The 12634-nt window shown below is 38.8% G+C and overlaps 1 protein-coding gene across 4 annotated transcripts; it reads right to left on the bottom strand.

Moving 5' to 3' along the window:
* Positions 1-457: 457 nt before the first annotated feature.
* HENMT1 (HEN methyltransferase 1) lies at positions 458-10347 on the bottom strand. 4 transcript variants are annotated; one of them, XM_053984893.1, is made up of 8 exons: positions 10043-10347; positions 9798-9923; positions 8659-8787; positions 7020-7132; positions 5280-5414; positions 4692-4874; positions 2929-3106; positions 458-1420 (listed from the first exon to the last, which is right to left on the bottom strand). In XM_053984893.1, the coding sequence occupies exons 1-8, from the start codon at positions 10079-10081 to the stop codon at positions 1025-1027; spliced, it is 1299 nt and encodes a 432-aa protein (XP_053840868.1). In that variant the 5' UTR covers positions 10082-10347; the 3' UTR covers positions 458-1024. The 4 variants fall into 4 exon arrangements, with proteins under 4 accessions (XP_053840868.1, XP_053840869.1, XP_053840871.1 ...); XM_053984894.1 differs by lacking the exon at positions 9798-9923 and having other exon boundaries at positions 10043-10343; XM_053984896.1 differs by lacking the exon at positions 10043-10347 and having other exon boundaries at positions 9764-9816.
* Positions 10348-12634: the final 2287 nt, after the last annotated feature.

The following is a 12634-nucleotide window of genomic DNA, read 5'->3' as shown; positions in this document are numbered from 1 at the left end:
TCCTAAACAATTGTCTCTTTTTTTTAATGCAAAAAATTACAAACTTAACTGTAAGTTAAGTCTATTTCAGCTTCTCTTCCAGTTAAGGACTTCTTTTTAAAATGCTTTGCTTTTTTCTGCTTCTCTGTTATCACAACAGTGACATCTATATTATCAGAAAAATGTGTCATTTAGATCCCGTTCTTTTTCTAATCTAGAAGGAAAATTTTAAATTCAGAACAATCATCAGAAGTGTCCTGTTCAACTATTCTGACCATAACCAAACAATATACCCACATTATTTCCCTTATATTCAGGATACTGCGCTCTTTTCTTGATGTTGGAGGGTTTTTTTTGGTGGTGTTGTGGGGTTTTGTTCTTGTTAAATTTTTTACATCTACTCTTTTTGGATTTTACAGTTTTGAACAAAAGCTGCACAAGAAAACACAGAAAATATTTCAGCTACTCCAGAGACAGGTTAGCATTTACAATTACTGCAGTTCTTTAATTTTTTAATTTTTTTTTTTCAAAAACAGAACAAATATGCCAGTTTCATAATTCAGCTGGAATAACATTTGGTTTTCATCGAGGCTGAGTATGTACTCATCTTGAAAAGACATCTATAAATTTTATAGAAATTAAGAAAAAACTTGCTCTAAACTTACATCTGACTCACATTATTCAGCACAACACAGTAGATGGTAACACAAACTATCCTTGAAGCTAACAAGAGACTACCAGAAATAATCTAGTAATGATAGCTACAATAAAGCAATAGAAAGCAAACAGAAATATTTAATTCTCTTCTTGGGACGGAATTATTTCCTTTTAGCCCATGATACAGTACTTGAAGCCCCTATGAGTTACTGTTACCTTTGTCAAAAGCACTCACCTTCACTCAGTGAGAGGTGCTGACAGACAAATACCACTGATGGAACTTTAGAAAAGATTTTGTGGTCTAGTTAGCATACAGAACATACAATTTGACAGCTTCTAAAAAAAAACACTTTCATTACTTTAACTGAACTTAGTGTGAGAAATCTATCTAATTCTCTTCATTATCATGTTCAATATTGAACATCACAGCAGAACCATCACTGCTCAGTGTGACCTTGCCCGCAATAAGCTTGCGTAACTTCTCAAAGGTACCACAAAGTCGATTCACTTTGGGAAAAGAAAAGATTGTTGTGAGAGGTATGTGAACCTCATTGCCACTGACAAATGGTTCCATGTTTTTTTCAACAACCAGTTTTCCAAAATAGTCAGAAAAAGAGTCCATTGAAGCCTGGAATTTGGATTTTTTCTCAGGATCATCACCATACTCCTCACGTTTTGACATTAAACGGTGCTTAATGATTTGGGCTGTGAAAATAACTTCATTGATCACTGCATTCTGCAAGTACTTCTCATCTTTGAGACTTGGATACACTGCTTTGAAGACCTTTACAATATACAAGAATACATAAAATATTTATCACTATCACAAGCTCAGATTTTAACATTTGCTGTCCAAAAAAGCTGCAAAAATGTGAATATAATTTTTTATTCAATCCTGTTTTGCTTATTAAACAGTTTCAGGTAACAACAACTAGGCAATGTGAGCTGGTTTTCTTTATTACAACTACAACGGCAGTTAACTGAACTTAACAAACACCCCAAAACCCCACAGGTCATACCTGCAAGCTACACTGTAGCTCAGGCAAGGTAAAGCCCTGCAATTCTTTATCTTTTTTAATAATTCTCTTACTTCTCATATTAAGGAGTTCTGGGGACAGTTCTATAGTGACGGAGATTCTAAATTACTTCTGAATTGTCATCTGGAAACCAAGATGACATTTGTTGTTTTCAGAGTAAAAACATTAAATATGCTCTCATAGCTGTGGGGAATGTTAAAAGCAAATTGTGACATCAAAATCTGTGAAACTGTAGTGTGTTCTACACTGAGCTGTATTCCAAGGCAATTAAGGAAACTAAGCAGGCAATCTCATTCCCACCAGGTTACGAGGAAGTGCTTTATACCAACACACTACCAATGAAGTTCCACTGTCTATAATTATTTCTTACTTTCCAATTACTTCTTGAAATGTTGAATTATTCCTATAAATTAGTTACCTGATAAAAATAAATTTGAAAAGAAAGACACAAAATTAACACTCTTGTTTAATCTCAAAGGACACACATGTCAAAAGTCTCTCCAAAATGACCCTATAATGGGTGCTAATGAAAGAAATTTCTAGTACATGTCCATCGCCTAGATGTATTTCCAAGTCTGGTGAGGATTAAAGAGCACTTCATTCATCTGTTATGGGCAATAGATGACAGGTGGCATTCCACATGCATAGAAATTTCCAATACAGAAATTACAAGTGTTTTTATAGCTTGAAAGCCATAAAAGATAAAGCTATAACACCACTTTATCTTTCAATTCAGGTCACAAGTCATTTGAAGATACTTATATATTTTTATACAAAGAACTGAAATATTAGAGTATGTTCACTGAAACAAATAATTTAAGGCCTTATAAAATTGAATAAAACCCCAACAGTGTATTTATTTTTGCACTGTTACTTCATGTCAACTCTGAAAAAAGTTTGATTTATACCACATGGCATTTATTAAGAAATGATATTTTAACATTTTTATGTATCTAAAAATCTGGCTCATTGGCAACAGCCACATAATAAATAAATTTAATGACTAGAGGAAAAATAGCTGGCAGAAAGGAAAAATTTCATTCCAAGGATAGGAGTATCTTAAGATAAGAATGATTATCCATATTGTTATTTAGCAAATACCATAAAAGCTTAAGGCCTTTGTACAACTGGAAAAACAAAGAATGAGACTGTCTTGCTCTGATTGTCAGCAGTATTTCCTGGTAAAAACCTCAAAGACAGTCATAGACAACTTAATTCTTTATTCATACCTCTAAAGGAAGAAAATAATACTTACTGTTTTGTAAACTGCTTCCATGGGTTTCTCAGACCGAACAGATTCACCAGTTTGAGGATATTTTCTAACAAACACACCTATTTGGGTACAAAACCCAACCTTCTCCATTCCTGTTGGTGGGTGCCCGACACCAGTAAATTCCACTGAGTAATCATAGCATCTAGCAGTCTCTAGAGCCCTAAGAAAGACCAATTATTCCAATTATATGAAATATTCATCCTTCCATGTGATAAAGATCCATTCTTAAGGAGAATCAAGACTCTAAGGCTGCAAAGGCTTGAACATAATTTCTATAACAATACTCCCATGCCTGAAGATAAACACTGTCACATCTTGTTGTACCAGAGCTGTAAGATGCCTACCATAGTCTGGATCATTTAGGATCAGTAATTTAGCCATCCAAACATTACTGTTTCTTCTACAATATGTGCATAGAATGTTAATGCTCACAGTTGCTTAGTCACCAACCTGGAAGTCAGCTAAAACTGATTTTCAAGAGCAAGATTATTTGAGAAGAACCCATAAAAAACATACACATCTCTAAACCACAAGAGACCAGTTAATAGAGAAAGTGTGGTTTGCTGTAAATATAGAAAGACTAAAATCTACCTAATCAAGGTTACAACAGTGTATATAACATCTATATGAAAACTATCTTGCAGTACATCAGCCAGTGTGAACAAAGGGGGCAGAGAACCAAAACTGCGCTACCTACCTGCATCATTGTCCATGGAAAAGAAGAAAACTAAATTAATATCTCATGTATTTTAGAGAATAAAGTAATATTTCTATTTCACAACACAAAGGCCTTCTCGTGTTTACAGCTCAAAACCCCCCCCCATTTCTTCAGTGATACCAATATTTGAAATTCACATCTACCTAAAACCAAAATCTAAATATACTTGAAGTCATTAGAAATTTTCTCTAAGGTATTCTAAGGTAGCTAATTACAGGCAGGTTTTAGTATCATTATGTAGGGAAAAATACATGCTTCCAGCTTTGCAAAACTATTTACTCAAAAATCACTGGATACTTTAAAGTGTATGGCAGAAAGAACATAGTTTAAGGGGCAAAATTTCCAGGATAGATACACCAAGAGCTGGCTACTGAGGTATGGCATTCTTTACTGTTCCATGTATTTTCTTCCACAACTGCTTGACAGTTGAATGTTATCAGAGTATCCCATTTTCTCTTTATTTTTATTACATTCCTGATATTAAGGGTAAGAGAGAGCTCATGTAACCCTCTGTCATGTGCAATGATTTGCATTAAATCCTTCATTGTGCCATGATCCATTAAACTATCCTGTGTTCAACATGCCCCACTGCTGTGGTTATCTGATAAGTCTGCTCACATATTACTGAGTGCTTTGATTACACACCGCATAAAGCAAGCACATTTCTTTGATTTTAGAAAGAATTTCTACAGCAGGGTATTATGCAAAAATATTAATTGATACCTTACATTTCAACTGTATTAATTGTAATAAAAGATGTATAAAGACTAAGTAAAAGTTTTAAATCTTTTTTTGTAAAGCAGTTACAGTAAAAGCCAATTTAATCACCATCATAAAATACAAAACTCACATAATATGCTTAACTGCTCTCAACAGCAAAGAAACCACCAAATCAGGAAGTGACACTTGACTGACAGCAAACCACATAAGTGAACCACTCTGAAAATGCACAGCCATTCATTTCTCACACTACTGGGCACTCAGAGCTGCATCATATGCACCCAGTATATGATGTTCAGTATTTTACCAGCTTTGAAACTGTGCTTGGGTCCACTCGAATTTGTGGTCTGGATGTCTGTATAACATCACTCTTGGAAGCAAAGAGTTAAATTCAGAATTTGGAGTGCTGATCACAACTATGCTTGGAGCCATGAAACCAAACACCACTTCAGGAAACTTCTTCAGCTCTGATTCTTCCAGGTGTTCTATTCTGAAAAGAATAAGTTGATGTCTGTGTTTAAAAACACACTGCTATAATTTTAACAACCAGTCAAAAGACCCCAACCCATATCTGTAACTTGTAATTTTACACCTATCTCTGCAATATGAGCACTGGCACTGTGGCCAACTGGCAGCACATAGGACTTTGTCTGAGCCAATCTCCTCCTGCATTTTGCACTTTTCCATCAGTATCCTCTTCGTGCCATAAGCACTACCTGAATTACGTAATATGGTTAATTTAAACACAAGTTAGAAGCCACTCTTCTACTTTCTGCTTTTCTAATTCTACTCTTCTGCTTGAAAGGTTTGATCAAGCCTGTTTGGAGCACGGACAAAATTCCAAACTGAACTCTAATGGACTTAAAAAACCATTTAGTGTTGTCCTAATACTCACAGTTCAATACACGTCACCAAGTCAAAACCAAGCATGCAAGGATCTTTGTGGGCAACTGAACCATGATGCAAGGTAACAGTTAGGGATCTTTCAGATGGTTGCAAATAATCAACAGGAAGAGGAGACAATGTATGCCTAGAAAAGTATTAAAAATATGATGTTACAGAAAGGACCTTAAGACAAGATAAATAGTGCATGAAAATGAACTAGCTAATATCCTGCATAGATACCTGATAAATTTCAAGAAGGTTAACTACTTCACATGGATATAAAAAAGAATATGCAATACAAACACTTCTTCTAACTACCTATGATAGGACAGAAAGAGCAGAAGTTAATCCAGAAACTATCCTTCATATTTACAAAAATTTCCATTATACTCTCAAGTCACTTGGGAAGCCACTTGTAAATTCTGATAATAGTTCAATTTCAGATACACAGTAAGTCTGGTTTAGACAAGCTTTGTATGGTTTTGGGGGGAGTTTTCAGCAAGCATATTACCTTTTTTTTTCCAAGTAAAATACACTGAGAAACCAAGATACGTGTGCAAATTTCATTCTGAAGTACAGCATTAGACAAAACACACAATACATATTACATATAAAAGGTTACTTCTCTTCATTCTTCAGAAAAAGCAAGAGATAACATCAGCATTCAGACCCTACATATTCACTGAAATTGTGTTGATCTGCTTTCAGTAAATCTACATTCATCCATTGGACCAATGCTTCAAAGATCACAAACCTCTCATTTTAGAGAGGTTCTAAACCAGAGACCACACACTGAGCTAATGTCATGTATAAGCATACATAGATATTCCTAACACCATGCATTAGTACCTTTACAAACTGTATTTCTCAGATGTGCACACCCTGAGGGCCTCTGCATGACCCAGACCTTTGGCTACATCAGGTGATGTTCTGGGCACCTACAGCCCAGGAGTCCCCAGGCACAGATGCAATGTAACTAACAATGACAGAGTTCTTCATTTGCCAAGCTGCTATTTCTGCAGTTACCCTAATTTTGAAAGCCTCTACAAGAAATGCAGCACCATGCCACTTGTATTTGGTTTGCATGGCAAGATGGCCAGGAGGCTATAGAAGAGGCTTCTCCATAATGGAGCAGGCTCCTGGCAGGAACCTCTGGAGAAAGGAGCCCACACTGGAGCAGGCTGCTCCTGCAGGACTGCACCCTGTGGAAAGGGACCCGGGCTGGAGCAGTTCATGAAGAACTGCAGCCCATGGGAAGGACCCACGCTGGAGCAGTTCATGCAAGTCTGTTTCCTCCATGGGACAGACCACGTGCTGGAGCAGAGAAAGGACTTCTATCCCTGAGGAGGAAGCAGCAGCAGAAATAACATGTAATGAACTGACTGTAATCCCCATTCCTCCTCTCTCTGCAATGAGAGGAGGTAGAGGAGAGGCAATAAAACCCATGAAGGAGTGAAAGGCAGGGAAAAGGTGTTTTCAAAATTTGCTTTACTTCTTATTATGCTACTCTGATTTTGATAATAAATTCAAATAATTTCCCCAAGTCAAGTCTGGTTTGCCCATGATGATAACTGATGAGTGATCTCTCCCTGCCCTTTATCTCATGAACATGTTGTTTTATTTTCTCTCTCTGTCCAGCCAAGGAGGGGGAATGATAGAGCAGCTTTTTTTGAGCTCCTGGCTCCACCCAGGGCCAACTCACCACACTACTAGGTCAAGACAAACACAAACCTCAAAACAAAGGGCTTACATTTTCTCTTTCATTACATTTGCACAGATATCTAGCCCAGCTAACACTTCAATGCAACTGCAGAATTTCAGCATCCAGAGAAGGCTGCAATCAGCACATCCTAAATCTGCCACCTGCAAATTAGATATTAAAAAATTTATAAATGCTATATAGTTCTAAGTCATTTCAGATACTTGCATAAAATTAAAATTCCATACTTATCAAAGTAACTTTTTAATTATAAAGCATTTCAAAATCATAACTAAAATTTACAGCTGTAAGCAAGCAGGATAGATGCAGATTTGAAAATTCTTTTTAAAAAATGTATATGAAGATCCTGCAAGATTTTTTAAAAATAATTAACCTTTTGTTACTACAGCTATAAACAAGTACATGTTGGACATCCCACTGACTCAGGAGAATGTCTTCCACATGAATAACAGTAAAGTATGATTTTATGTACAAAAGCTACAGCAATTTTCATATTCACCACTGCTTTTCACTGGGCTGTTCTCCCTCCAAAACACTGAGAACAGGCTCACCAGCAGCCAAGTTAGCAGCAAAGAATCTGCATAAAACAAATTTACAGGGTCAGTCTAATGTTTAAGTGAGGAACTCTGGGGATATTCAGACCATGAAGTCAAATAATAGAGATTCTTTCCTGTAAGCTAAAGAGATAGTTGAGTGTGTAAACCAACTCCCACTGTTCTTTCTCAGGCTCAGTCAAGGTTGAAGCACACTGCTGTTCCCCATGTGAGAATTCTGAGTTGTTTCTACCCAGTTTATCTACTGTTTGTCTAAACAGAAAGTTCACCCTCCCAGCTCTTCCACATCCTAAATCAGAAAATTCAAACCTTTAAGGACAGATACAACACCGGTGAATACGTTCTATTTGAAAGAATATTACACTGCCATGGCATCATAGACTGGATTAGATTTTTATTAGCTACTAGAAGCATGGTTACATAAGTAATGCAGGTGCATCAGTTTCTTGCATGCCCCTGAAGATATTAACATAAGTTTAAAGGTTAAACACTGCAGACTTGAGAAGATCTTTTTGGGAATGAACTGGGGAGGACACATGAGAAGACAGCAAATACTACAGAATGTTACTTAAACAATTTAACTTTTCACAGTGATTAGTAAAACAAAAGTTCTGGTATGTTGGGGGGACACAGGTGACAATACAGGTAGAGGGTCACAAGATCTTAAGAAAGTGGACATGAGTTAGCCTCACATAATCCCCACACTCTCAGTGTCATTTCTCATCTGAGACTATCCATGCAAATGATGAGATAAACCTGATATGCTACACAGAACTAACAGCTCTGGAAAGCAAAACCCAACTATGAGGAAAACAACTTAAACCAAATTCCACAGCATTAAATTAAAAACAGAATGCCCACTACATTCAGAAACAGTCTAAGGCATTTCTCTTGTTTAAATATTCTCCTCTTACTGTCAAGTAACATTATTTTTATGCACCCCTGAAAAACAACGTATCATAGGGTATCTGCTAAGGCCATTCAGTTTAAACAGTTCCTTCACTACTATTGTTTGGTAATTAGGTCAACAGATTATTTATGCATTTTGTCTTCCTGAGATGCCAAGTGTCAACTTACTTTCAAGTTTATAACCTAAAGAGACAAAACATACCAACCTTCTTAGGTTTGTATTTCTCCACTAAATCTTTAACAAACTGGTAGCGTTGTTTGTACAAAGGAGGTTCAAATTTAACAATTTGCGTAAACTCTTCTTGAAAGTTCTTGTCCATAGTATTCTGGGAACCCTAAAACAAAAAGTTAACTCTTATTTTCTGAACCACTTCATAACATACCCAGTTACAAAGTTTGCTGTTTTCAGTGGTATTTGAGTCCAAATTAACCAGGGGCAGACCTGTTCTATTCAAAGAATGACAAAACCATTGGGATTAGCTCGATTAGGCTGTTCTCGCCACACGTAATTATGTAAATAACTTTATGTAAACGACTATAAATCATATACAAATCTAAAAAAGCAAATTTCATAATCTGTCACTCTCCATCCAGCACACCTGGACAGAGACCATAACCAAACACTACAACCAAACGCATCTGGGGCAAACTTGATTACTCTACGAGGTCTTTTACACACAAATAAAACCATGTATTTGTGTATATATACGCACAAAAGCCGATTCAGTGCTCAGGCCAGTCCCCCGCCGTCCCAGGAGTTAAGCGGGCTTGCTGGGCTCCCCTCAGCAGCGCCCGCCTGAGGGGCCACCCGCGGCACCCCCCGCCGGCCCCCGAGCCCCGCCAGCCATTGCCTCCCGGCCCAGCCACCTCCTGCCCCTTGCCCGACAGCCACTGCCTCCCGGCCCAGCCACCTCCTGCCCCTTGCCCGCCAGCCATTGCCTCCCGGCCCAGCCACCTCCTGCCCCTTGCCCGCCAGCCATTGCCTCCCGGCCCAGCCACCCCCTGCCCCTTGCCCGACAGCCATTGCCTCCCGGCCCAGCCACCCCCTGCCCCTTGCCCGCCAGCCATTGCCTCCCGGCCCAGCCACCCCCTGCCCCTTGCCCGCCAGCCATTGCCTCCCGGCCCAGCCACCCCCTGCCCCTTGCCCGACAGCCATTGCCTCCCGGCCCAGCCACCCCCTGCCCCTTGCCCGACAGCCATTGCCTCCCGGCCCAGCCACCCCCTGCACCCCCTGCCCGCCAGCCATTGCCTCCCGGCCCAGCCCTGTCCCTTGCCCGCCAGCCATTGCCTCCCGGCCCAGCCACCCCCTGCCCCTTGCCGGGGCTTCCCCGCGCTGCCACTCCACCTTCTCTCCCACAGCGAGCTCCCGCTTGGCACAAGCGGTCGCCCCTAGGGGGGTGCGGCACGTCCGGGGAGCGCCGGGAGCTCCAATTGACCGCCCCCAGTGCGGGGGATGTTCCCTAAGGCACTTCTGTGCGAGAGGATCAATCAGCACCAACGAACGTGCCAGGGCCCACCTGCTGTACTGATCCGTACAGCCTCCCTCAGTGTAATTAAAAGGTGATTGGCGGCGGCGAGCAGTGTCCCTACTTTTTTACACCAAAGCCCAAAAATCTCGCCACTTCTCATGCAAGCCTTGCGGTGCTGCTGTGTCTAAAGCCGTGTTTGCTCCGCCGCAGAGGGAAAACGCGCTGCTGAGCTGGTTGCCATATGCAGTGAACTAGCCCTGTCAGGGGGAGTGCGGTAGAGAGCACAAACATCCAAAATCGATGTCTTTTGCAGGGTTTCATTAAGTATTTTCCACGCTAGGGCAAATCTGTCTCTCAGTGAGCAGAAAGGAAAGCGTGGCTCTAAGTGTCTCATTTCTTCTGTTAACAGCATGTAAAGCGTTTGCTAATCACAGGGCAGGGCTGTTGTTAATAAAGATAGAGCGTAGGCCTGGGACCTAGAAAGAGGCAAGACTCTGGTGGCAGGATAAGGCTAGAGAAGTCAGATCATTCAGCGCCCATTAAGATTTCAGAATATTCTAGAAATGTACATGCCGACTTTGGGCTAACATTTTAAGTTTTGTGGCCTAGACAGAACACACAGTTACTCTTTTTGGCTGTTGAGTAATTATTTAACCCTGAACTATCAATTGGTACTTACATCTCAACTAGATAATTCTATAAATTCTGCCCAGTGGTTTTTTTTTTTTTTTTACCTCAGAGAAAGGTTTATAAATAGAAGTCTTTTACATACCAGCTTCCAATTCTATAGATTCTGGTATCCTGTGAAATTCTAATTACAAGTCAGTATAATGGATTCTTTAGAACAAAAAGAAGTACAGAGAAAAAGAGTAGTAAAATTCAATTAATGACACATTGTAAATTCACACAATGGTCTAACAGTTCATAAGAATTCACCCCAAGATGTATCACCGTAAATAAAACTTTCCGAATGATCACCTGTTGTAATTCTTCACTATGAACAACATAATCACAGAGATATCCTTTCTGATTGCTCCAATAATGACATTGGATTGGAGAGCCAGTCTTTGGAAGACTGGCAACATGAAAGAGATGGTGAGCACTATTTGCAGTTTTGAGCTGGAAAATCTGCTTTGACTCCAGGATGTCTGATCTACTTGCTGAAATAAGTATTGAAAAATTCTTCTGATTTTTCTCCATTAAATCAAATCAAGGTTTTTTTTTTATTATTGTCTCACTGAAAAAAAATGTCTTTAATTTAGTCTAGTTGTGGTTAAAATTTTTGGTTTGGTTTGGTTTTCCCTTAGGCAGTCATACATCTACGTAACAGTCTCAAGGCATCATAGAATAATTTATGTTGGAAGGGACCTTTAGAGGGTACCTAGTGCACCCCCTACTTAAAGGAGGTCCAAGTCAATGAGGTTACTTGGAAACTTCAGTTCCAAAGTAATTTTCACATTACAGTCTATAATTTCAAATTGAATACTCAAATTGTGTTAGCTCAATATGCCACACATCAAGCAGGTTTTTTTTAGAGAAGCCTGTTACTTTGGCACCCTACACAGAGCAACAAATTATATGACTATACTGGAATAAAAGCATTTCACAAAAACAAATTATATGACTATACTGGAATAAAAGCCTGTTACTTTGGCACCCTACACAGAGCAACAAATTATATTACTATACTGGAATAAAAGCATCTCACAATACAAAGTAATGAATCAAGAAATCCTAAACTGCTGATATTTATTTCCTTCAGTAACTGGGATGAGAAGGACAACTGCATGCAATTCCAGTCTTTCCCCATAAAGTTGCAGTGCATATAATTAAATCAGATTGCAAAAGAAACTTAATGCAGCACTGCTGCCAGAAGACACTAGTACATATTGATGTTTGACAGGAATATCCATACAGCAATACTACTTAATCTGTAACTCAAGAGCTAAGAACCAGTCCTCTCAGCCTAAATTCAGAGGATGTTTAGCGACTGAAGTACTAGTCTTTTTCTCCCCAGCTTCAATTAACAGATTTGGCCAATTTTAAAAAATTAAGAATTAATCTGTGTGAATGAGAGTGAAGCTGCTGTTACACACAAATCACATTCTTCTTGCTCTTTTATAATTACATATCCTTTCTTGCCATTTGCAAGTGAGAGTCACCTCATTTTGAGGTTCTTTGGTTTGGTTTTTGGTTTGGTTTTGTTTTTCTTTTTGGCTGTACTCTATAAAAAACAGTTGGGATGCCTGAGGGAAGAAAATCTAATTTGGAGCAAATGGATTCATAGGTTGCAACTATATGAGAGGTTTCAGCATCACCACCAAAGAGTAAAAGATGTATAAAAATATGATCTTATAGAGAGTAAAAAATACTGATGTTTGGAACATATTTGGCTAAATATTCTGACAGGAAAAGGTAAATGCGTGGAAACACAATTAGGGCAATAGAAACTATAACAGAAGTATTGGCTGTCTTGAAGTGATTGCACAATAAAAATTAAGTAAGTGCTCCAAACAACAATAACAAAACCACTCATGATCAAAGAAAAGTTATTACTCTAGCTTACTACCACCAGAACAAGATCACTTTCTTGGAATTAGTTTTTGTGATTAGTTCTCTGATTTGATATGAGATTGTTAAATGGGTATTTACTGCATCAATATGGTAGAGCCATGCAAGTAATGAAGATTTTGTGAATGTCTTTGGAAATCAG

Source organism: Vidua macroura, chromosome 9, assembly GCF_024509145.1.
Source record: "Vidua macroura isolate BioBank_ID:100142 chromosome 9, ASM2450914v1, whole genome shotgun sequence".
Lineage (NCBI taxonomy): Eukaryota > Metazoa > Chordata > Aves > Passeriformes > Viduidae > Vidua > Vidua macroura.
Note: the sequence above shows the minus strand (reverse complement) of the source record. Positions and strands in the feature narration are given on the sequence as shown.